Consider the following 23,370-nt stretch of genomic DNA (forward strand, 5'->3'; position numbering starts at 1 on the left):
GATTTTTTCCTGTTTTTCTGGTCTCAGAAAAGTCTCCATTTTCAATATGGAGTGGTCACCTGAAAATGTATAGTGCATGAAAAAACCCTTGGCATATAATATCTATACATGTCTTGCCCTTAACCTCTTAAGTTCTCCACTATTCACAATGTTCAACGTCTCCATGGTTTTTGATGACTGGCATAAAGATTACTGAAGGTTTTTCCACAATACGAGCTTGCTAGGAGCTTTGAAAGGTACTCAGCACTAGGCAATCTAAACAGTGTAGTCTATCTTAAGGTCCTTCTAGTGTAGAGAGGTGGACACTAAAAAATAGACAATTATCTGTCTCACAAAACGTATATGGAAAAAGCAATATGTTTTGAAGTATAAAGATACTGAAACTAATACTCCCATAGCCAATCTAAACAGAAAAACAATCTCTAAAGTATATTCTACATCCTAACAGTAAAAGTGCATTTTATAATTCACATTTAAGATAAGCATGTTCATTAGCATGCATATGTATTCTCTGCTGCAAAGAAAAAAACGGTTACTCACCTTCTTGTAAGTGATGTTCTTTGAGATGTGTTGCTCATATCTATTCCAATTAGGCGTGTGCGGGCCATGGGCACAGTTGTCGGAAAGTTTTTCCCCTAGCAGCACCCGTCGGGTCAGCTGTGGAGCCCCCTGGAGTGGCGCCTCCATGGCGCTCAATATATCACCCTGCCGATATTGGCGGTCAATATATGACCTGTGCATGCGGCGTGCACACACCTAATTGGAATCGATATGAGCAACCACTTGAAGAAAAATGACAGAATTCTGAGGACATACCATGGTTTTGACTCAGTATTGAATAAAAAAATGTGTGTGGGGTTATTAGTGGTATTTCTTATCCAAGGGATATTAATTCAGAAGCGAAAATAAATGGTGAGAAGACATGAAAACTCTTAAAAACCCTATGAATGAGCACCTGATTTTAATATTTACTACTGTATAGCGATATTTGAAAGAGGATGCATTTTTATTAGAGGGGCAGTGTGGTTTAGTGAATAAAGCAGTTGGGTAGGAATCAAGATACCCGAGTTCTATTCCCAACTCAGCCACTGGCCTGCTAGCTGACCTCGAACAAGTCATTTCACTTTTCTGTGCCTCCGTTTTCCATCTGTAAAATGAGGATAATGGTACTTACCTCCTCTATAAATAACTTTGAGATCTACTGATGAAAATTGTTATACAGGAGCAAGGTATTATTATGTCTGGCATAAACTATTATGCTACTTAGGAATCTAGGAAGAAAGCAAAAGTTCTTGCTCCAGAGAACAGAAAAGTAGCAAAGAAATAAAGCCACAAGGCATGTAGGAAAGCCCACTGAAGGTCTACTTTTTACAAATGTTTTTCTACCACATCCCTATTGGAAAGATGCCATTCAACACAGACACAAAATGCCTGCTCTCAAACCTTCATCATCCTGTCCCACTGCATATACACAACCAAACTGTATTTGTACTTCCTCTCACAAAGGGATGTTGAAGTAAAGAATATAAAACAATTTTAAATAAAACAAAAAGGGAGGACACAGTCGGAACAAAATATTAAAGACTTTACAGGGGTTGGTGTCACCCTCTAGTCCATTTTGAAGGAAAAATTGTCAAAATGCCAGTGGCTGGCAATAGCTGCATCAACATCACCAGTGCCAATGGAAAACTCCGTAGTAAAAAAAAGCCTGGAAATTAGGTAAAAGTTCAAGCAGTTTGAGTTAATCATATGTTTCAACTACTTTAAGAGTAGTATTCTCTCCTTTTCTATCCTGAGCCTGCATTCCCTGCAGAATGGTTTCTCCTGTGCAATTTGCTCTGACAACTTCCACCACCATGATTTGACTAAATGCTTAGGGCTGGAATCCAAAAAGCAAAGAAGTTTTAAGAACCAAAAGAAATTAAAAATATATATATATACCCTGCTGTACTGTCTTATCTGAGTAAATGGCTTGCCAAAATAAAGGTTGCTCTCCCTCTTCCATTGCTCAGCCTCAATATATTCTAGTCTAGATAAACTCTCTTTTCAGTAGCAAAGCAGATGGGCAGGCATTGAAGTTTTTTAAAATAGCGGAAAAAATATTGATAGTACTGTTCATATTAACACTGAAATGCTTTAAAACCGATTTGTTTTCCTTTCTCAAATAAAACAGGTATGATAATCACAGACTGTTTTAGGTTCCTAGCTATTCCACAGCTACAACTTGTACCTTGTATAACTTCCATCTGTGGTTATTGCTTCTGGTCCTAATTAGTCTATCTGCTATCATAAATGACAAACAAAAAGTTGGCTAAGAAAGATGTTTGGAGAAAAACGGACTCTTAGCAAGATGTCAGGTAGTAGATAAGCACGTGACTGACGGCAAGCTATTATTAATTTCCAAAGTCTGAGAAAAATGCTAGCAAATAATAGTGTAGTGAGAGCAAATTTATAGACATAAATAGTTTCCAAGCTCTCACCAATTCTCTTATCAAGTATTTGTATATTCATCTCTAAAATTATCAGGGTTTACTACACAGAAGAATGCTGAGACAATGACTGTATACATCACTTGGAAAGCCAAGTTTACTGACTCAAATCTGATTTATTTTCATATTCTTCATGCTATTTTTCCATGACAGACCAGTTCACACATTTAAAAAAAAATAAATAAAAAGGGTTCTACCAGGCATGAATAATGGGCAAGGTTACCAGAAATTTTTATTTATTTATTTATATAACATACATACACACACACACACATATATATATATCTGTTGTAGTATTTCCTAAATAAGAACAGCAGGATTTGGCCTAGAAATGTGGTAGTTTTCCAGGTATTATACAGCAGGGGTTTTGCATCTCAAGAACAACACGTGTGTGTGTGTGTGAGATTGATAATATATATATATATAAAAAATCACACACACACACACACACACACACACACACACGTTATTCTTGAGATGCAAAATAAATAAATAAATAAATATACACATACACACACACACACACACACGTACGTTATTCTTGAGATGCAAAACCCCTTCTATACCACACCTGGAAAACTACCACATTTCTAAGCCAAATCCTGCTGTTCTTATTTAGGAAATACTACCACAGATAACAGTGTTTTGCCTGAAGCAAGACCGCAAGATTTGACCCATATATGATATCTTTACAATGTGGCAGAGCTCTACTAGGACACAAGTTTAGAGTACTGCACATTTCTCTCATGATCTATGGAGAGCTGACTTTAGCTCTGCCACAAGTGAAAGTCTAGCTCATTAACCTACTGCACCTGCTTAACACTCAGAACATTTCCTACCAGGAAAACAAATGTTAATATCAGTGTTTAATTAGATTTGGTGAACTTCTGCTATGCAAATAAAACATCAGAGTGAGGAGACCAAATTTGTGTTAAAAGTTTGTCGTTTACTATTCCAACACAGTAACAAGATACTACTGCAGCAGTATGATGCTAACTACCCCGAACGTCTGTGCATTTTAGTACAGCGATAACTTTCCACAAAGAAGCAGAGTCCTGTGCCATAGGACAATTTGCTGCTTTTACAGATCCAGACTAACACGCTACCCCTCTGATACTTTTCACAAAGAGACATTACAACTGATTGTTAAGAGGTTAGTGGGTTACTGGGACCAATAAATCACTATCTTCTGTATAAATGGAAAATAACTATAGACTTGATAAAACTGAAAGAAGTTACTAAAGCTCTGAGAGACCAATATTGAGTACTACTATACGCCTAGATCAAATAAAAAGAATCCCAGTACTTACAAAATGCAGAACAATTTCATTTGCACACTAAAAAGAGTTTGTCTCTGAGGGGGAAAAAAATCCTTCACTTCCTCCAGACATCTAACTTAACAAAATGTCAAATACAAACTCTTGATCACTGAAGTGTCGCTTCCTAGGATTAGAAGGACACTGTTTCAATGTTCTGGATATAGAGACGGAACAATAAAGAAAAACCTTCACAAAAATTAGAACCAGGGCATAGTTCAAGCTTTGGTTAAAAAGTTTACTTTCCATGAAGAGCAAAAAGGGATTTGTAAAAGTTGGTTTACATTAACAACCTGATTTGAGTGACTGAAAACCATATACAAATTTAATCACAGATATTGGAGATGAAAAAGGCCTATTTCATGACCCAGTTAATCTTCCTAGCAGGGTGGAATTGTGCCCTACAACACATGTTCCAGGGCCTGATTCACCACGATTTCACTCCAGTTTTCAAAGGTGTTATTCCATTGAAAAATATTATAAAACAATGCAGTTACAGAGACATAAAACTCTAGAGTAAGACAGTGATGAATCAGGCCCCGAATACTGGAGGCACTTCTCAAACAAACATACCACCATGAATCTACTTTCTGATAAAGTACAGAAAAGGAACACAAACCTTCTTCAGTCACTTCAGAGCGATCTGGCTTTGTCTCCTTGTGGTGTCCTTCTGCCACTTTCACAGCCACTGCTCTGCAAATAGCTCCAAATTTCCGATCCAAAGAGCGGACTCCTGCCTCTCTAGTGTATCTACCACAAAGAAAATATTTTACTCTGGATTTAAGTCTATAAGCAGAGTATCATCAATGCTTGTTTTACTTACCAACACATCAACTCCCCCACCTACAAATCCTATTGCTCTATAGATACATTTTCAATGGTAGTTTTTCCTTTGTTTCTAGTTTATAGATTTCTCTGAAGATGCTGGAACATGCTAATCTGAGCAGGGAAAGGGAGAAAGGAGCACCTGTGTCTGACACCTACTCATAAAATCTGCAGCAATACTGTGGAAGAGAGCAGAGGAACACACAGCAGACCCGTGACCAACTCTTGATCCAAGAGACCAGGAGCAGTTTCAGGGAAGGCAAGGAGAAAAATATTTTCTCTCAAGTAAGGAATACACAGCTGGGGAAGAAATGGGAAAAGCATTTCCCTCAAACAGGAACTTTGAGCAGAAGAGAAAACTTACCTTTCAAAGGAAAGGGTGAAGATGGGGGATGGGGGTGCAAGGGCGCTCACTATGTATGTTATTGACCACTGTCTACAGTGCTCCAGGCTGCTGCCCTCTGCAAGACTTACCCTGCACTTCCTACCTAGCATTCTTTTGATCTGCCACTCAGAGGAAAGAGAGAGGATCATCCTCTCCAGTCCCTGTCATGGCCTCTCTCCTCTTTTTGAAGTGTGAAGTGGATAGTGTAGCCTGCTGCCTTCTCTACCATTTATGCAGGCCAATGTGGAGTGATCTTCTGCATCACTCCACCCTTGTGCAAAATTTTCATCTCCAGAAGTATGTGTAAGTTTTTGCGCACCTCTAAACACAGGGACTGTGATCATCCCTCATCCTTGAGTGGCATGCACAAAGCTGAGGTGGGAGGTAGGTTCCTTGTACCGTCCCATCCCACCTGTGTTGCTGGTCCTAGTGCAGGTGCAATTTTAATATCCAAAACAAGTCAAGAAATTCAAAGTTATGTAGCCCACAGCAACCCCCTAACTTAATCCCCTTAAGGATAGAATGTTCTATTCTGTATTACTTTCCACTGTTAATTTTATTACCTTAATATATATCTGGAGCATCTTGCATCAGTGGTGTTAAAAAATAATGGGAAATTACGTACATGACTTTTTAATGTTTAAACTTTTTTTATTTTTTTTGTGTGTAAACCATGTTTCTACATGGGGGGGAGGGATAGCTCAGTGGTTTGAGCATTGGCCTGCTATACCCAGGGTTGTGAGTTCAATCCTTGAGGGGGCCACCTAGGGGTCTGGGGCAAAATCAGTACTTGGTCCTGCTAGTGAAGGCAGGGGGCTGGACTCGATGACCTTTCAACGCCCCTTCCAGTTCTAGGAGATAGGATATCTCCATTTATTTATTTAAACATGCAACAGGTAGTGGATTAAGACAGTGGTTCTTTACAGGTGACGTTGACAAGGATTTTCTAATCTAGGCATAAATAAATCTTCCATTAAAACAAAAAGCAGCAGGTGATCTGCTAGAACAATTATGCATATTGTGACTCTACGACAACAGAACACTGGAATATTTATGCCATTAACTATTCAGTTTACAAAGGAATCCCTCACTAATCTTGTGGAAATGCTTTATGGTGTCACATTAAAAATTTTCTATTAATGTACCACAAGAAAAGTAATCTAGAGCCTAAAAGTAGCGAACAGCACATTTACCTGGTGATGATGTCCAGGGTAGTTACTTGTGGAATCTGAATCTGCTGAGGAGTCAACCCATGCTGTTCTAGCTGTTTAGGGATCAAGTGTCTATGTGCAATTTCTATCTTCTCTTCTTGTGTATATCCTTCAAAAGAAAGCATTTCATTCATCTTCTTACCTATACTGTACCAGGACGTCAAACTTCTTACTAAATTAAATGTAAAACTGAGAAAATTTAACAAAGTAAGGAGTTAGTTTACTGAATTATATTCAAATCACTCTCAATCTCCAATAATCTCAGGAGTCCATTAGCTCCAACAGGTGAATTGCTTGCCCGACTAGACAGTTGTTTTAAACTCCAAAATTCCAAAGCATACCCTGTAAAAATTGCTGATTTTTGCTTAGATCAGGTCTTGGATTGAGAGACTCCCAAGATTTGGCTTCTGCCATGCCAGATGGTATGAACAATCAATGAAAGCAGAAAATACTTCTGAAGTACGTTATGGGGAAACTTCACATCTGTCCATATACTCTATAGTTACTCTTTTGACAATATGGGAACAATCAATTATTTATTTATTATGATCATCCAGGGCATAATTTTGAAAAAATCCTCTAATTTCACAGGTGCAGTCAATTATGGGTGTAACTATGTTTGCACAGTATGTTTATGGAATGATATTTTATATACAACTGAATCAGACATCTATCTGATTTTTGGTTACAAGTAGCTCTTACACATTCAAGTTTGGTAGATGGATATCAGAATTATATCCATTTAAACCCCCAAGATTTCAGATGAAAAATCAGATCCCAATCCTGCAAACATGCATGTGTGAGAGTTGATTCACTCAAACAATTCTACTGGGATTTATATGAGTAAAGTTATGCACATATGAAATTGTGGATTGAGGTCTTAGAGAGTAAACTGAGACTCTTTTGAAAATTTGTTCTGTATGCCATGTAAAACGTATCAGAATGTAAAATGTAACAAAAATAAAACCACCAAGAGATTCCTCTCCCCACAAGAATTAGGGGGCACTCAAGAGGACTTTTTCTGTGTAGATCAGTGTACATTTCAATGTAGTATCTAGCTGTACACAGCCACAAATCTGTGACCAGCTAGAATTTAATGGATGTCATTATGATCCCTGATGTGACCATTCAACACGGATAGAACTCCAATCTTCCTGCTGCAAAGCAAAAGCTCTCTCTTCAAGATCTTGTAAAGAAACTATTAACTGACAGCAGGGTAGGACAGATATACACCAATCCATTCATTAAAGTTCTTCACAGACTGCACAGTACTGCATCTGTCACAAACTATGTCACATGCTTAGGCCTAGATTTTCAAAAGTGAAACATTGAACATCCCCCACACTGAAAATCAGGACCTCTGACAGTGTCTCAAGATGGACACCCAAAAATAGAGGCAATCAAATGAATTAGTTGCTGTAGAAAGTCTTGGCAACAGATTCTAATTTTCTGTGGTGCTAGCCTTATGAGAGTACACTTTTTTTTGAAGGGAAAAAGCAATCATTTTAATCAAAGCACTTAAGTGTTACCTGGAACCTGAATGACCTCCATTCTGTCCAACAGAGCTGGTGGGATGGTAGCAGTAGTGTTGGCTGTGGCTATAAAAAGGACTTGGGATAGGTCAAAGGCTACATTTAAGTAGTGATCAGTGAAGCTATGATTTTGTTCTGGATCCAAGACCTTAAAAAGAGTGAACACAAAAATAATGCAATTGCTCCCTTTCAAAAAAACAAAACACCACCACATATATGCTTTTATTTAGCTATCTCCTATTTGCTATTCGTACTGAAATTTCCCATTGGATGTCAGTGTCAGATTTGCCTGAGTAAGGCATGCAGTACCAGGCCCTAAATGTAATTCCTGGTCTCTGACATTCTGTTCATCTGTTTTAGTTATTTACTAGTCGATTCTATACTGCATGGAAAAAATTGCAATAGAAATCCCTTAATGAAACTTGTTTAATTTAGAGTATTGACAGTAGACAAACACCACAAACTACTGAAAGGTGAACTCTGTACAGTACAGACTGTGTATTATGATTGCCAAAGCCTTCTAAACTCATCCAGTTTACTTCAGCTCAGTTTCACTGGAGTTGCTAGAAGCATTTCAAAATTAACGTATTTAAAATCTCTTATATTAGAGCTTTTATTTGCATTACTCTTCATATTCCTGTATGGTCAACCCTGCCTTTTTTAAATGGTTATATAATCCTCAACCATTTTCTTAAAGTTCATGCTGATTCTGCCTGCAGGCTTCATATTACACAATGCCAGCAACAGCATCAAGCGTTCCAGTGAACATGGCTCTGGTGAGGCCACTGACACCAGAAATTAAGAACTGCCTTCAGTCTTCAGGTTAGTATTCCCTCTCATGAGACTGCACATATTACGCAAATCACTGTAATCCACCTAATACCACAGGCCAGGGATTACCTTTCAAGTTATACTCTGAAGTAGTGAAGGGTTCCACATATTGTTATTCAGAGTATTTATAGTGTCTGAAGTATTTATACAACTAGAACAAAGACTCCTCTTAAAGATCTCTGCTTGCAGAAAAGCCCTCCCTCAAGAAATGTAACAAAATATAGACTCTTTTTTCAGTGTTTTTAAAGAAATGAAGACATCTTGATTACTCCACATCTATCACTCAGCCTAAATATAGAGGAACACTGCAGCAGTTAAGTCCTTTTTTCCTAAAGAAATTCACTATCAAGTTAAAGTTCACTGTATCAGGAATTGTCATTTGCACTGAACTTTCACACTATAAACTGACTGACTACTTCTGAATTAATTTCAAGTGGGATCCTCTCCATTTCAAAACTCTTAACCCAGAGTTCAGCTTTAAAGAATGTACCAGTTTGAGACTGCTCTAGTTTTTTCCTAATATGCCAATATTAAAAAACTTGGAAATTCAAATTTAATCTTCCACATTATATTTAAATAAACAAAAATTCCACACATTCGAACGTGTGCAAATGCAAAGTTAAAATCATCCAAAGAATATTAACTTAACTTGTTATGTGGTCAGCCTTCCATCTTCTCTTCTTCCTTTTATAACAACTTTGTCAATTTATTTTCCAATTAATCAATTTTTGGTTTGGGCTTTTCCCCCCTCTAAACCAGTTTCAAAATGTGCTCAGGTTATGGCCAGGACATCCTAAATTTTGCAACCCCCCCCGACACAGTAACCATATTGCCATTAGCCTTCCAGCTTCCTGAATTTTTTTTCCCCCTGAAGAGTTTTAAGAAGGCTTCAATTGTAGGTATGGACATCCAATTTTCAGACGGTATTTGAACAGTTTATCAGTGGGCTACCGAAAAAAGCAAAAAGCACTGGTTTCGTAGCTGGTTTCATAAATCTTTCCTGTGACAGATATGGCAATCTCTTTAAATATCCTGGACAAACCTTACTGAATTAAGTTATATCTTACTGTAGTAAGTGAATGTATCACTGTGGGCCAGGGATTGTATGTAATTCCATGGCTGGGTGGAGGTGTAATTATGCAAATTCATTCAGTCTGTAAAATCTCTGACGGGGCACCACCATTTGGAGAGACTTGCATATAGTGGTTCAAACTGGATACCCTAGAGACCAGCAGACAATGAAAGCACTTTTGGATAAATAACCTGGGTTTAAATGATCAAGAGCCTTTGCTCCGACCTAGCAAACAGACAGGACCTTCTGTCAATGGGGGGGGGGGGGGGGAGCCCAATCAATAGGGAAAGATTGGAAGGACTGACACCAACCAGAGCCATTGTGGAGATGTTTTCTCTGTAATGCTTTTACCTTAAGAATAAATATGCTTGCTTAGAAAGCTGTGTGGTAACTTAACTGTAGGTAACTACACTGTTTATAGCCTCCGAGACAAAAAGTAGAGCAAGCCTGTTTTGGCAGTCTGACTTGCAGGGAATTCACAATGTAGGCAGGGAACTGTGCAGCCTGGAAACACCTCAGCCAGAAGGGAGAGAGCCTTGTGTCTTCATGCAAGAGAGGTCATGGCTGGGGAGCTAGAAGCCTGAGAGCAGGTGCCCTGAATGGACCATGACGGGGAATACAGGCGCTGTTGTCCTGAACTCTATCTCCTAAATGAAGTTTCAATCTTCATTATCACACAAACTTCTGCTCTTTCCACTAAGTGCCAAAATTTCATGATCTTGGCCAAATAAATTTCTGTTCTAGGACAGAAAGACACACTAGCTCCAAGTCTTATGACATTTGTGTCTTCTGCAGCTTATGGAATTTTTTGAATAACTAAGTAAAAATGCTTTCAATATGCTACCTGTCTGTTCAGGAATTGTTAAAAACAGATGGACCATAAAAAAAGATCACTGTCTGGCACCAGCACTGGATGTTTTACGAAAAAGGCATTGGGACCAAGTTCTCTGCTGGTATAAATGGGAAACAATGCTGACATCAATGACATTTTGCCCATTTGCACTAGAAAATAATTTGGCCTTCTATGTTTTATGGTCACTGATGACATGAACTTGTGTAATGACCAGGTAAGATTGTCTCAGTTTGTGATCATGCTCAGGGTGGTGCTCTGATGTAAAGTTAAGGCTGTTTGGATAAACTCAACAATGCATTTGTACTTTTTGAATAATTTGGGGGCTGTAAAGTAGAATTCTTACTTTTCTTACAAAGTTGTTTGGCTGAAGTAAGCGACAGATTCTTTCAGCCTTGACTTTAGGTTAATAATGGTTTTCCCCAGGGAATTTCCATAGATTTTAAAAAAAATGTTTAAGAATTACTCTCTGCATAGACTTCCTGTACTGCTTTCAAGCCATTTGGAAACTGTGATGATCCTTGCAAACTAATCAGGGGCTGTGGCAGAGCACAGATCATGCCCCCTCTCCTCCTGTGGCGTTCCATAAGGGAGAGGCTCCCCTCACCCATAAATATATGTTTCCCCAATTCAGATTTTATATCATATGTGGAAGTGGCTGGTAATAGCTAGCTACCTATTTACGCATCGAGGCCCTCAACATTTTTAATGTAACACTCCAGAGTAGAAAAATTATGCCAGCTTCAGAGAAAGTCTTTATAAAGCTTTTGTATTACATATTCTTCCACACAGAAATTTCAAACATATTAAGTTCTATAGACAATGAAAGTTAATTTAACAGAAATTCACTAACTTGTATATCCCCATTACCAGAGTCCCATAGGCCTTTTTTGTAAAATGGAAAATATTGATGGATGACCATGAATTCTAATGACTAAGCCTTGTATTGGCACCATATGTCCCCTCTGTTGGTAGCATGGAAGGAAGCAAAAACCACATAAGTCCTGTGGAAGCAGTGCAAGGGATCTACATGAATGGTAGGGGCAAATAAGGACGAAAAGGACTCTACTATACTTTACTTCTCCAAATATCTGTCACCAAAGCACTCTTCACAAACCAGCAATGTTTCTATTGCAGGGTAGCCCAGATTCCAAGGTAAATGGATATTAGTTAATGCTGCTCAAAACAGCATTAATTTCCTCTCTGCATTGTGTGATCCTCCATCAGAGGGGTCACAGAGAACAGCTACAGCTCAGGTTAACAGAAGTTGAGCCAATAAAAGATACCACTTCACCCACCTTGTGTCTCTCATACCCGGGGACCAACACTGCTACAACAACACTGCTAAATTAAAATGGAAGTTCCACACCAATTCTCGGCTAATCAAAATTAACATTAGTGCAGAAAGCACCAACAGAATGTCACTTATGTTCAAGTGGGCAATTGGAGAACTATTTGAGAGCAAAAGACAATTAACTTCTTGCTGGTGTAAGGCTCATTTCTAAATGCTAATATTGGTATGTTCAGAAATTCTAGACTACCAGCACCTACAGAAAATATTTTATTGTACATTCAATGTTCTCAATAAGCTTTACATGCACACGATTAAGATACAATAAGCATGAGCTGCACTCCTTATTTAGGCCTAATTACAATTAAAAGGGCATTCTCAACTGGAAACCAAAGGGAGTTAAAAAATAACGAGCTAGCAGTACTTTAAGGTGATGTATCCATCTGAGTCCTCCTGACAATTTCTATGGTTCTACAACAGTAGTCCCCAAACTGTGAGGTGCGCCCCCCTAGGGGACTCAGAGGAATGCCAGGGGAGGGGAGGCATGTGGCAGGCCCAGGCCAGCCACGCTCTGTTCCCAGCCCTGGCCTCAGTCCTGCTCCAGTCCCAACCACAACTCCCCTCCCAGCTTCAGCTCCCAGACACGGCCCCCAGCACCAGCTTAGCGTTGCAGGTGCCCAGTTTTCAATCAGAAATTCAGGTCAGAATGGGGACTGGCAATGTCCAGTCAACACTGCTGACCGGACACTAAAAGTCCGGTTACCCGCAGTAACTGGCCTTGCTGCTGGGGGGCGGGAAGAGCAACAGCTGCTGGAGGAGCCTGGAGAAGCACTCAAGGATGGCTTTGGCAACAGAGGTACTGGTGGCTCCCCCATCCCGCCCCGAGTGTGGCTCCCCTCCCCCGTCCTGCCTCAGTCACCCCCTCCCCCCAGAGCGCAGTTTACCCTCCTGCATCCTGCCCCAGTCACCTCCCTCACCCCCATCCTGCCCCCTCACTCCCCGCCCCCTCCCCATGCCACTCACCTCCCCACCTGGTTTCCAGGGGGCGCAGACTAGGTAAGGGTGAGACATGATTGAAAAAGTTTGGGGACTGCTGTTGTATAATCACATTTTTTTATTATTCAAAGTGCTTTTCTTTCCCTTGTTGCTGTGTGAAAAATCCACACAAACAGTAGGCATCCCTCCTATAGGAAAAACCGTGAAACTGTTTCAAATACACAAACTACATAAATAAACTATTTTCTCTGATCTCTTTCAGTTAGTTACTTTAGAGGTTACTCACCACAAAAGCAGGTAAATAGTTTTGCAGACAGAAGTTTGATTTTTAAGTCAACAGTGGTCCTTCAAATTTCAGTGGTATTTTTGCCTAACTAAAGAATGAAGGAGCAAGGCCAATGTTTACAAAATGAACATGAAGAGTCTGGAAAACGTATCCATTTAACCAATACCACATGTACTAAAGGTTTACATAGTGTATGTGGTTCTGTTCCAAAGGCATTTAGTACTCCTAAAGTTGTATGTGTTTGGTCTTACCAAAGGCTCATTTACTATCCTGGGTATGATTTTGGTTTGACTGAAAAACACTAAGCCAGCAAGCTCATTGATCTGACATCATCATGTATACTGAGCGCATATATTCAGATGACCTGAAACCAGCCTCTTCTGAATTTTGTGACTGCAAAAATGCATGTGAACCCCCACAATTTATATGTACGAGTAGGCATTTGCGCACCAAATTCAGGTAACGTGATCTGTATGCTTTAAAACAGGCACACACATTTCTGTGAAAATGTGGCTCACAGTATGTAAATTAGGTACAGTACAGAAATGTCATTGTCATGTAGTGAGTAACTCTGACAAGGAAAACCCCAATAACTTACTGCTGTTGTGAAAGAAAAACTAAAGGCTTAAATAATGAAGTGTTGGCTTCCTGTTGCTAGTATTTTTACTTAAGAGTGTTAGTTGAAATACGTGCAAGTATTTCAGCTCTCATTTGAGTCATTTTTCACTATTAAACAAGTACAGTATTTACCAGGATCACAGCACTATGAATATGCTGTCCTCTGTTTTTGAATTGTGTCTGAAATTAAAAGTCCATGCATATGGCAATAATCCACATCTGCTTCCTACCCCACACCTGTGTACCACCTTCATTCCATCTTTCTCTCTTAAATTACTGTGCTTTTTCTCGCCACATGATAAATTACCAATGGTATGTTGACATGAAAAGTTCTCACATTACACATAATGGAACCTATGCAACTCCCAAGCAATTGCATATTCCTGTCAAAATAATTTATCCTTCGCATTATGGCATGAATACATCCCTTGTCCTAGCCATTTGAATTACAGCTATGAATAGTGTTTGTAATATTTAAAAAAAATTACAATCTGTACACTTGTCAGGAAACTGACTGAATAAAAACAAACACTCAGAATTAACTTTCATTATAATAAATCCTTTTCACTTTTTGAAAAAACATTTTTGTTCAAAAAGCTTTCGATCACAAAGAATCAGTCAGGGTGCATTTTTAACTCACTGTAAAAGCAAAACAGCTAAGAGCAGATGTAAAATGGAGCTATTTCAGTTGATGTCATTTGATTACTAAGGAACTCCAGATTTGAAATCCTGCACAGGGTCTGGATAAGTACACTTCTACCTCAATATAGTGCTGTCCTTGGGAGCCAAAAAAAATCTTACTGCGTTATAGGTGAAACCGCGTTATACCGAACTTGCTTTGATCCGCCGGAGTGCGCAGCCCCCGCCCTCCCGGAGCACTGCTTTACCACGTTATATCCAAATTCGTGTTATATCAGGTCGCGTTATATCGGGGTAGAGGTGTATCTGAAAATTTACAATGACGATGTAATAAAATGCAATTAATATATTCCTTTTAAAGGTGATGTCTGATTATTAAAAGTATACTTGAAAAATATACTTGAGTCCTAAAGGCAAGGCTGTGACTCATCGAATATTTCCTCTCAATAGATATTGTTCATCACTATATCATTAGATTATTCAGAGGCTTCCTACTTAAGTGCTCTCCTCAGCAGAGACCTGTTGTCAGCATTTATCCTCTCCTTTACTGATTGAGACAGAGGCCTTCAAGAATCATAGTCAGCCAACTGCACTGAGCACTAATTCAATCAACCTGGTTACATATGAATACCTATTATCACATTCATATTCTAAAGTTTGGAAGCATATGTAACTATATAAAATAATGTGAACAAAGCTTCGGCAGATTTTCTCCCAAGAAAACAAGTCTCAATAGATACCACAAACAGAATTAATATTTTGTTGAAAGCCTAGTCTTGTTCCTTTTTAGTAAAACTGTTCTGTCAAGACTTCCACTGACATCTCTGCAGAACATGGACAAAATAATTTTGTTTCACTAATTGAGACAAAATGGAGCTTATTTATACTGGCAGTTTTTATTAAAGTTTAACCATAAACTTTTCAAAGGGGCGTCAAACCCATCCCCTAACTTTCAACATGCTTATTTGTGTGTGCAAGCAACATTTGCATAGAATTTAGAACTGTGCACACAAACTGGTCACATCTTTGAAGCATACATCATATATTTCTGAAAATGTTAAACCCATTGGATTTTGAAAGCACAATATTCGTACTGGCATATGCAGCAAGTTAAAAGCTCTGGGAATGCTCCACACGTTTTATTTACTGAATTTTAAAATTCATTCAATTGTACACATCAATTCTTCTTCCCTTTTTTTTCCACATCCCTTGTCTAACCACATCCCTTATGGAACCCATTTCTTAGCTAATTGCTAGTTGCTGGCTAATGTGTTATTTACTAAGATATATGTGCAATGGCAATAATGTATTTTTAAATATCTCCAGACAATATGATTGGATACATTTAACTGAAATTGTAACAAAAAAAAAAAGTCAGTTACATGTATGAAATTCTGCATTATCTGATGGAATTTTAGTTTTTCATAAGAGCAAACATCTCTCCCTAGACTCATAACTCTTTTCTTTGCAATGCTAAGTATTTCTAAGGTGGAAAAAAGAGACACCCCCCTACTCTTATTTGGACATTATTCCAACCACCTCTCCAAAGTAAACAAAGGTGCATTTCAACAAATTGCCTTTATCTAATATAGCAAGGTTAGAATTTTTCAAAAAATTAGGTTGAATATATCATTTTATGAAAAAATAACACTTAAGGAGCACAAATATCTTGGTAATTTCCACAGAGCATTCACGTGCATACAAAACTTTCTCTGTAAAAAATATTTTATTACCATAAAATCCAGAGGTAAGTCCTATGGATGTTTAATTGCCTGCCTATAATGCTTGGTCTTATTTCACTTCCCTACAAACACATACTAACAAGCACTTGGATCCATTTCTATTTTCTCCAGCTTTCAACAGAGGTCATCTAAATTTAGAATAAATGTTCCCTTGTTGACGAACAGTAACTAGAAGTAGGAAGACATTCTGTTTTGCTTAAGCAATAACTCCACAGAAGCACCACGACAAAAATATATCCGACTTTGCCTCCAAGCTTGTGGGATGGGACACATTTATTCTTGAGTTTACCAAATGTACTGGTACCTTTGAGGATTATCACCATTAAAATACACCTAAACACATTAAGACCTTTTCCCCATGCCATTTAAGATTAATAATGGAAGCTAGTCAGCATAAAAGTGTGGTTTGAATAACAGATGTGCCACTCATCTGATCACTTGCAGTCATTATTTTCCTACAAAATAGCCACATTTGTTCAATCCAAATGGAAATACCAACAAAGCACAACCACCAAAGCAGATTAAAAATTTTTTGTATGTTGAGGTCTGAGCTCTCCAGTAGAGGAAGTGGAGGACCAGCTTCAAGATGTTTAGGCAGCGGTACCAACTAGGTTTCGGTAACCTTAGTTACAATACTGATGTCATTTAACGAAAGATGCTATTATGGCTCAAATCAACTTAGAAGGCAGCAAAATAAGTGACGAGAAGCAAGACAGCTGGGAAATGAGCTGAAGAAAAGATAGCTAAGACCTTGTAATGAACATGTACTTGAGAATATCAGAATTTCCACAATGGGTTTGTATCAAGAAATAGAGACTCATTAAACCAGGGGCAGGCAAACTTTTTGGCCTGAGGGTCACATCAGGTTTCGTAAATTGTATGGAGGGCCGGTTAGGGGAGGGGGTTGTGGCCCGGTCCCCATCTCCTATCTGCACCTCCACCCTCCCCGGGACCCCTGCCCCATCCAACCCCCCTGTTCCCTGACAGCCCTCCCCGGGACCCCTGCACCATCCAACCACCCCTTCTCCTTGTCTCCAGAAAGCCTGCCCCTGACTGCCCCCTGTCGCCCCATCCAACCCCCCCCACCTCCGGCTTAAAGCTCATTGCCATGTAAGGCCAGTAGTTTCATCATACTTGGAGGCTTTCTAGACATTTCAGGAATGGGTACTTGATAGCTAGAGAATTATTTAATTAGATGACCGTGCATTGTTTGGACTTTTTCAAAGTTAATTAATAAGAGAATATGAGATTCTTTCAGGCACACAGATCGCAAATTAATTTGAATTAAACATAACACCACAAAAGAGGACTAAAACACTGGCTTGCACTCACTCTGAATCTCAAGGGACTGGTTGACATTCTCAAAAATGAGTCATTTTTATCACGTATAAGGCAAGAATGATATTAGCCTTTTTTCACAACTGCATCACATTGTTGACTGATATTCCATTTGTGATCCTCTATTACCCCGAATCCTTTTCAGCAGTACTGCCACCCAGCCAGCTATTTCCCATTTTGTAGTTGTGCATTTGATTTTCCTTCTTAACTGAAGTACTTTGCACTTGTCTTTTCTGAATTTCAACTTGCTGATTTCAGACCAAATCTCCATGTTGTCAAGGTCATTTCGAATTCTAATCCTGTCCTCCAACGTGCTTAGACCTCCTACTAGCTTGGTTTCATCCACAAATTTTAAAAACACACTCTCCACTCCATTATCCAAATCAGTAATGAAAATATATTGAATAGTACCAGACCCAGGACTGAACCCTGTGGGAAACCACCAGATACGCCCTCCCAGTTTAATAGCAAAGCACTAATAACTACTCTGATTATGGTCTTTCAACCAGTTGTGCACCCACCTTATAGTAAATCCATCCATACCATACTTATATAGTTTGCTTATGAGAATGTAATGTGGGACTGTGTCAAAAGCCTTACTAAAAATCAAGATATATCATCTGCTTTCCCCTATCATCTGCTTTCCATGAGTAAAGCTGTGAGTTTGTTATGGAAGTCATGGATTCCGTGACTTTCCAGGACCTCAGGGACTTCTGCAGCCAGCCCCTGGGCCAGCTGCACCCTCCTCCCCCAGCAGCAGCAGGAGTTTGGGTATGGGAGGGGGTTCGAGGGTGGGTATGCGGGAGGGGGAGAGGGCTCTGGGCAGCACTTACCTTGGGGGGGGGCCCCCCCGGAAACATCTCTTAGCTCCTACGCAGAGGCATGGCCAGGCGGTTCTATGCGCTGCCTCCACCTGAAGGCACCGCACCCACAGCTCCCATTGGTTCCCGGCCAATGGGAGCTGCGGAGCCAGTGCTCAGGGCAGAGGCAGCACGCAGAGCCATCTGACCACGCCTCCACCTAGGGATTGCAGGGGCATGTTGATGAAATGAAAACTGATGCACTGCTGCCCCCGCCACCAAGCACTCGTGGTGCCACCCCACAAAGATTTAGTCAGGGGTATATAGTACAAGTCATGGACAGGTCACAGGCCGTGAATTTTTCTTTACAGCCCATGACCTGTCCATGACTTTTACTAAAAATACCTGTGACTAAAATATAGCCTTTTCCATGAGGCCCTTCCCCTCAAAGAAGGAAATTAGGTTGGTTTGGCATGATTTGTTCTTGCCAAATCCATGCTGGCTATTTCTTATATTCCTATTAATCTCTTGGTGTTTAAAAAATAATTGTTTAATAATTTATTTCAGTATCTTTCCAGGTTTCAAAGTTAGGCTGACTGAACTATAATTCCCTGAACTTTGTCCTTTTTAAACACAGGAACAATGCTTACTCTTCTCCAGTCCTCTGATACCTCATTCATCCTCCAGGAGTTCTCAGAGATAACTGCTAAGAATACAATTTAGTCACAGAGGTCTGTAACTTTAATGAACCTCTGTGACTTTAGCACAGGGGTTGGCAAATTTTTTGGGCTGAGGGCCACATCTGGGTAGGGAAATTGTATGCAGGGTTGAGGCAGGGGGTTGGGATGCAGGAGGGAGTGCGTTGTGCAGGAAGGGGCTCAGGGCAAGGAGTTGGGGCAGAAGAGGAGTGCAGGGTGTATGGGGGGCTCAGGTCAGGTGGTTGGGGTGCAGGAGAGGTGCGGGGTGCAGCAGGGGGCTCAGAGCAGGGGGTTGGAGTACACAGGAGGGCAGGGTGCAGCAGGGGGCTCAATGCAGAAGGTTGGGGTGCAGGAGGGGTGCGGGGTGCAGCAGGGGGCTCAGGGCAGGGGGTTGGAGTACACAGGAGGGCAGGGTGCAGCAGGGGGCTCAGGGCAGAAGGTTGGGGTGCAGGAGGGGTGTGGGGTGTACAAGGGGGCTCAGGGCAGGGAGTTGGGGTGCGAGATGCAGGCAGGGGGCTTAGGGCAGGGAATTGGGGGGCAGGGTGCAGGAGGGCTTCAGGATTTGGGGTGGCAGCAGCGCACACCGGGGCCAGGGCAGGCTCCCTGCTTGCCTGCCCTATCCCCAGCCCCGCGCCGCTCCAGGAAGTGCTGCGGCCCCTAGGGGAGGAGGGGCAGAGGGCTCTGTGTATGCTGCCCTTGCTGCGCCCTCCAGGTACCTCCCCCGAAGCTTCCATTGGCCGCTGTTCCCTGTTACCGGCCAATGGGAGCTGCAGGGGGCGGTGTCTGGAGGCAAGAGAAACGCACAGAGCCCTCTGCCCCCCTGCCCGGGGGCCGCAAGGACGTCCAATTCTGGAGAGCGGCATGGGGCCCGCGGCTCCACGGGGGGCAATCCCGCGGGCCGGATCCAAAGCCCTGAGGGGCCGGATCCAGCCCGCAGGCCGTAGTTTGCCCACCCCGCTTTAGCATCACCCCACCGCATTGCAGGAGCTAGAGCTCCTCCCCCTGAGGAGACAGGGCTCAGGCTGTCAGTCACTCTGCCCCCTGGGGTTCAGACTTCAGTCCCCCCAGCGGTCAGCACACCCCTCTCCTGCGTTATTTTTAGTAAAAGTCAGGTTGCAGGCTTCCGTGAATTTTTGCTTATTGCCTGCGACGTGTCCGTGAGTTTTACTAAAAATATCGGAGACAAAAATCTTAACCTTAATAATTGCTAATGGTTCTGAGATTGCTTCAGCTAGTTCCTTAAGTACCTAGGATGAATTTAATCAGATCCTGCAAAATTTCCAGTTTTGTAGGAGTCCTTTCCCGATTTTCAGGTCACTAAAGAGCTCCTTGATGGAGCCATATTTGCCTCTTACTATTCTCCCTATCTTTTCTTTGCATCAGGATGGTTTGCAGTTTCTTCTTTAATATTATCTTCTTGAGAAGCTACCAGCTCCCTCCTCCTGAGCTACTTTTTCCTTTAGAGTTTCTTCCCATGGGACCTTATCTCCAGTTCTTTGAGTTTGTCTGTTTTTTTAAATCTATTGTTCTTATTCTGCTGCTCTCACTTTCCTTATCAGAGGGGTCGCGGTGTTAGTCTGAATCTGTAAAAAGCAACAGAGGGTCCTGTGGCACCTTTAAGACTAACAGAAGTATTGGAGCTTACTTGCATCTGAAGAAGTGAGGTTTTTACCCACGAAAGCTTATGCTCCCTATACTTCTGCTAGTCTTAAAGGTGCCACAGGACCCTCTGTTGCTTTTCACTTTCCTTAGAAATCCATCATTTCATGATCACTTTCACACAAATTGCCTTCCACCTTCAGTGTGGCTACCAATTCCTCCCTGTTGGTCAGAATCATGTCTAATACGGCTGCCCCCCCAATTACTTCCTCCACTTGTGAAACAAAAAGGTGTCCCCAATACATTCCAAGAACTTACTGGAAATGTTGTGTTTTGCCGTATTACCTTTTCAACAGATATCTGGGTAACTGAAGTCCCCCATTACTCCCAGGTCTTATGTTTTGGATATTTCTGTTATTTGTTCTAGAAATGCCTTATCTACCTCCCTTTCCTGATTTAGTGGACTGTAGCAGACCTCTCCCATGATGTCACCCCTATTTTTACCGCTTTTACCCAGAGACTTTCAATTGGTCTGCCTCTCACCTCCTTCTGGACTTCAGAACAGGTGTATATATTCCAGATGTATAATGCAACACCTCCTCCCTTTTTAGCCTGTCTGTCCTGAACAAGCTATCTCCCACTATACCAACATTCCAGTCATGACACTTATCCCTCTAAGTCTCTGTGATGCCATTAAGTAAAAGTTTAGTTTATGGACTAATACTTACATTTCTTCCTGTTTATTCCCTATTGATGAGGCTTAATCCATTACTTTAGTTAAGCACGGAGATCACTGGATTAACAAATAAATGGAAAGTGTTTGTCTCTAATCAGATGTTCACTACAAAAATGCGGATTTAAAATGTAACAACAATGATAGTGTAAGTACTTATGTGATCCTCCCTATACTAAGTCATGTACTTCGTTGTAGTATTAAGCTTGTACCAGTGAAAGCTTAAAAATAAAATAAAAGAGACTAAATCCCAGGGAAAACCTTAAAAAAAAAATCCAGCTATACCTAGATTTAACTACCAACACATATGCTGGTTAGCCCGCAGGTCTTCTTCACATCTGCTAATAATGTTATATCAATAAAAAAAATCTATGTGGTTAAAGATTTTAATAGTGTAAGAGTATTCTTAACAGAATCTATTTTGGTACAATTAAAATGTCTGACTTTTTATTAAAGTTTAAAACACTACATTGAGTAGGTGTAAAAAGGCCATTGTGAAGTCAGCAAAAGGACTAAAAGTTTAAACAAAGATCACTGTCCTTGTAAGTATTTTAGAAGATGTGCAGCCAGTAGAGTTTGCACTTTGTATGAGAAACTGCAAAAGATCCAACTATCATTAAGTTCACTGACTAGTAGCACACAAAACCATCACCTCAGCCTGTCTTTCACTCAGTACAAGTCCCACTATGCCCTCACCAAACTAACACTTTCTTCCTGAGAATGATATTCAAAATTCTGCTAGTCTGAAATGAATTAATCTGTGGAATGTACAGTATGTGACAGGGAGAATAAGATGATTCCATATCTTACCTCAAGCAAAGCAGCTGCAGGATCTCCCTGCAGGCTCTTCCCCAGTTTGTCAACCTCATCTAACAGAAACACTGGATTGTTAACCCCAACAGTCTTCAAGCCATTGATTATTCGACCAGGCATACTGCCAACATAGGTGCGCCTGTGTGAAACACACAGAAAGAAGTCAGAATCAGAAGACATCAGGCATGAAAACAACAAACCTAAAACCCAAAGGAACAAATCTGGAAACAAGCAGCCTTACCGTAATACTTGTGTAAAAACACTCTTTCTTCCTCTCTAATCAGTGGACAAGTATCATGTTTCCATTGTTGAATATACAACTTAATTAATGTAACTGATTAAAGGATGATATTCTAATCCCAATTCCTTACTGAAATATTTGTTCCAGGCAGAGTAATGCATGTCTAAAATTCACATAGTGCATGATTACTAGAAGTGGTTGAATACAAGGTTTGGTGTTTTTTTAACCCTTTGGCCAACCAGAAACAGATTTTTGAACTCTGCATCATTTTTATACTTTTAATAGCAGTGATACTGGTATCCTAACTGTGACATGCAGTATTAATAAATTAGGGCATAATTCCACAAATGCCAGATTCTATGAAGCCTATGGTAGGTAGCCATGTGTCCTAACTAGAACCCATAAACAGATTTTTAATTTAATAACTTTTTAAAAAAAACTTATAGTTTATTTTGTCATATTTGAACACAAAAGAAAAATTAATTTAGCAAAGCATGCATGGACTGAAAAAGTAACTATCCAAATTTGTTTAGGAAATTTGTTTTATAGTGTGTGTGGGAGAACTATATATATTTTACACATAAGCACATATCATTTCCTAAGTTTATCACAGGATTTCTGCTTGTGCCATAACCAAACAAAACACTGATGGCTCAGAAGAAACCGATACATGATGTGCTATACTGCAGGAGCTATCTCATGACCCTCACAAAGCAGATATGCAGAACAGGCCTAAATGCTCTGCCATATAATCTGTATTAAACTAGTCAGAATAAACAGGAAGCGCTTTGGAAAGATGAATCCTAAAAACCATGGGAAGGGTTTTAAAACTACTAAAGGTGACTGTAAATCATTGAACTCCACAGTAAATATCACCACACCCTGTAATAATGATATGGTTTTATATTAAATTTGTCTGTTGAAGGAGAGGGCATGATTCTATAATTGTTTAAGTGATAGTTACATTTAACTTTATGAAGTTATAACAAATTTGCTGTTATTCTCGAGGGCTCAACAACTACTGAATACATCCAGCCTCCTTAACCTTAGGAAAAATAGCAAACT

At 40.2% G+C, this 23,370-nt stretch overlaps 1 protein-coding gene across 1 annotated transcript in view; it reads right to left on the bottom strand.

Moving 5' to 3' along the window:
* LONP2 (lon peptidase 2, peroxisomal) overlaps positions 1 to 23,370 on the bottom strand; it is a 98,157-nt gene that overhangs the window by 39,259 nt on the left and 35,528 nt on the right. Inside the window, exons 8-11 of the mRNA XM_005289834.5 lie at positions 22,062 to 22,203; positions 7,756 to 7,906; positions 6,209 to 6,335; positions 4,425 to 4,555 (exon numbers count right to left, since the gene is read on the bottom strand). Of these exons, the coding sequence (XP_005289891.1) occupies positions 4,425 to 4,555; positions 6,209 to 6,335; positions 7,756 to 7,906; positions 22,062 to 22,203 (551 nt within the window). The remainder of the gene's footprint in view (positions 1 to 4,424; positions 4,556 to 6,208; positions 6,336 to 7,755; positions 7,907 to 22,061; positions 22,204 to 23,370) is intronic.

The sequence above is a fragment of the Chrysemys picta genome, chromosome 14 (genome assembly GCF_011386835.1).
Source record: "Chrysemys picta bellii isolate R12L10 chromosome 14, ASM1138683v2, whole genome shotgun sequence".
Lineage (NCBI taxonomy): Eukaryota > Metazoa > Chordata > Testudines > Emydidae > Chrysemys > Chrysemys picta.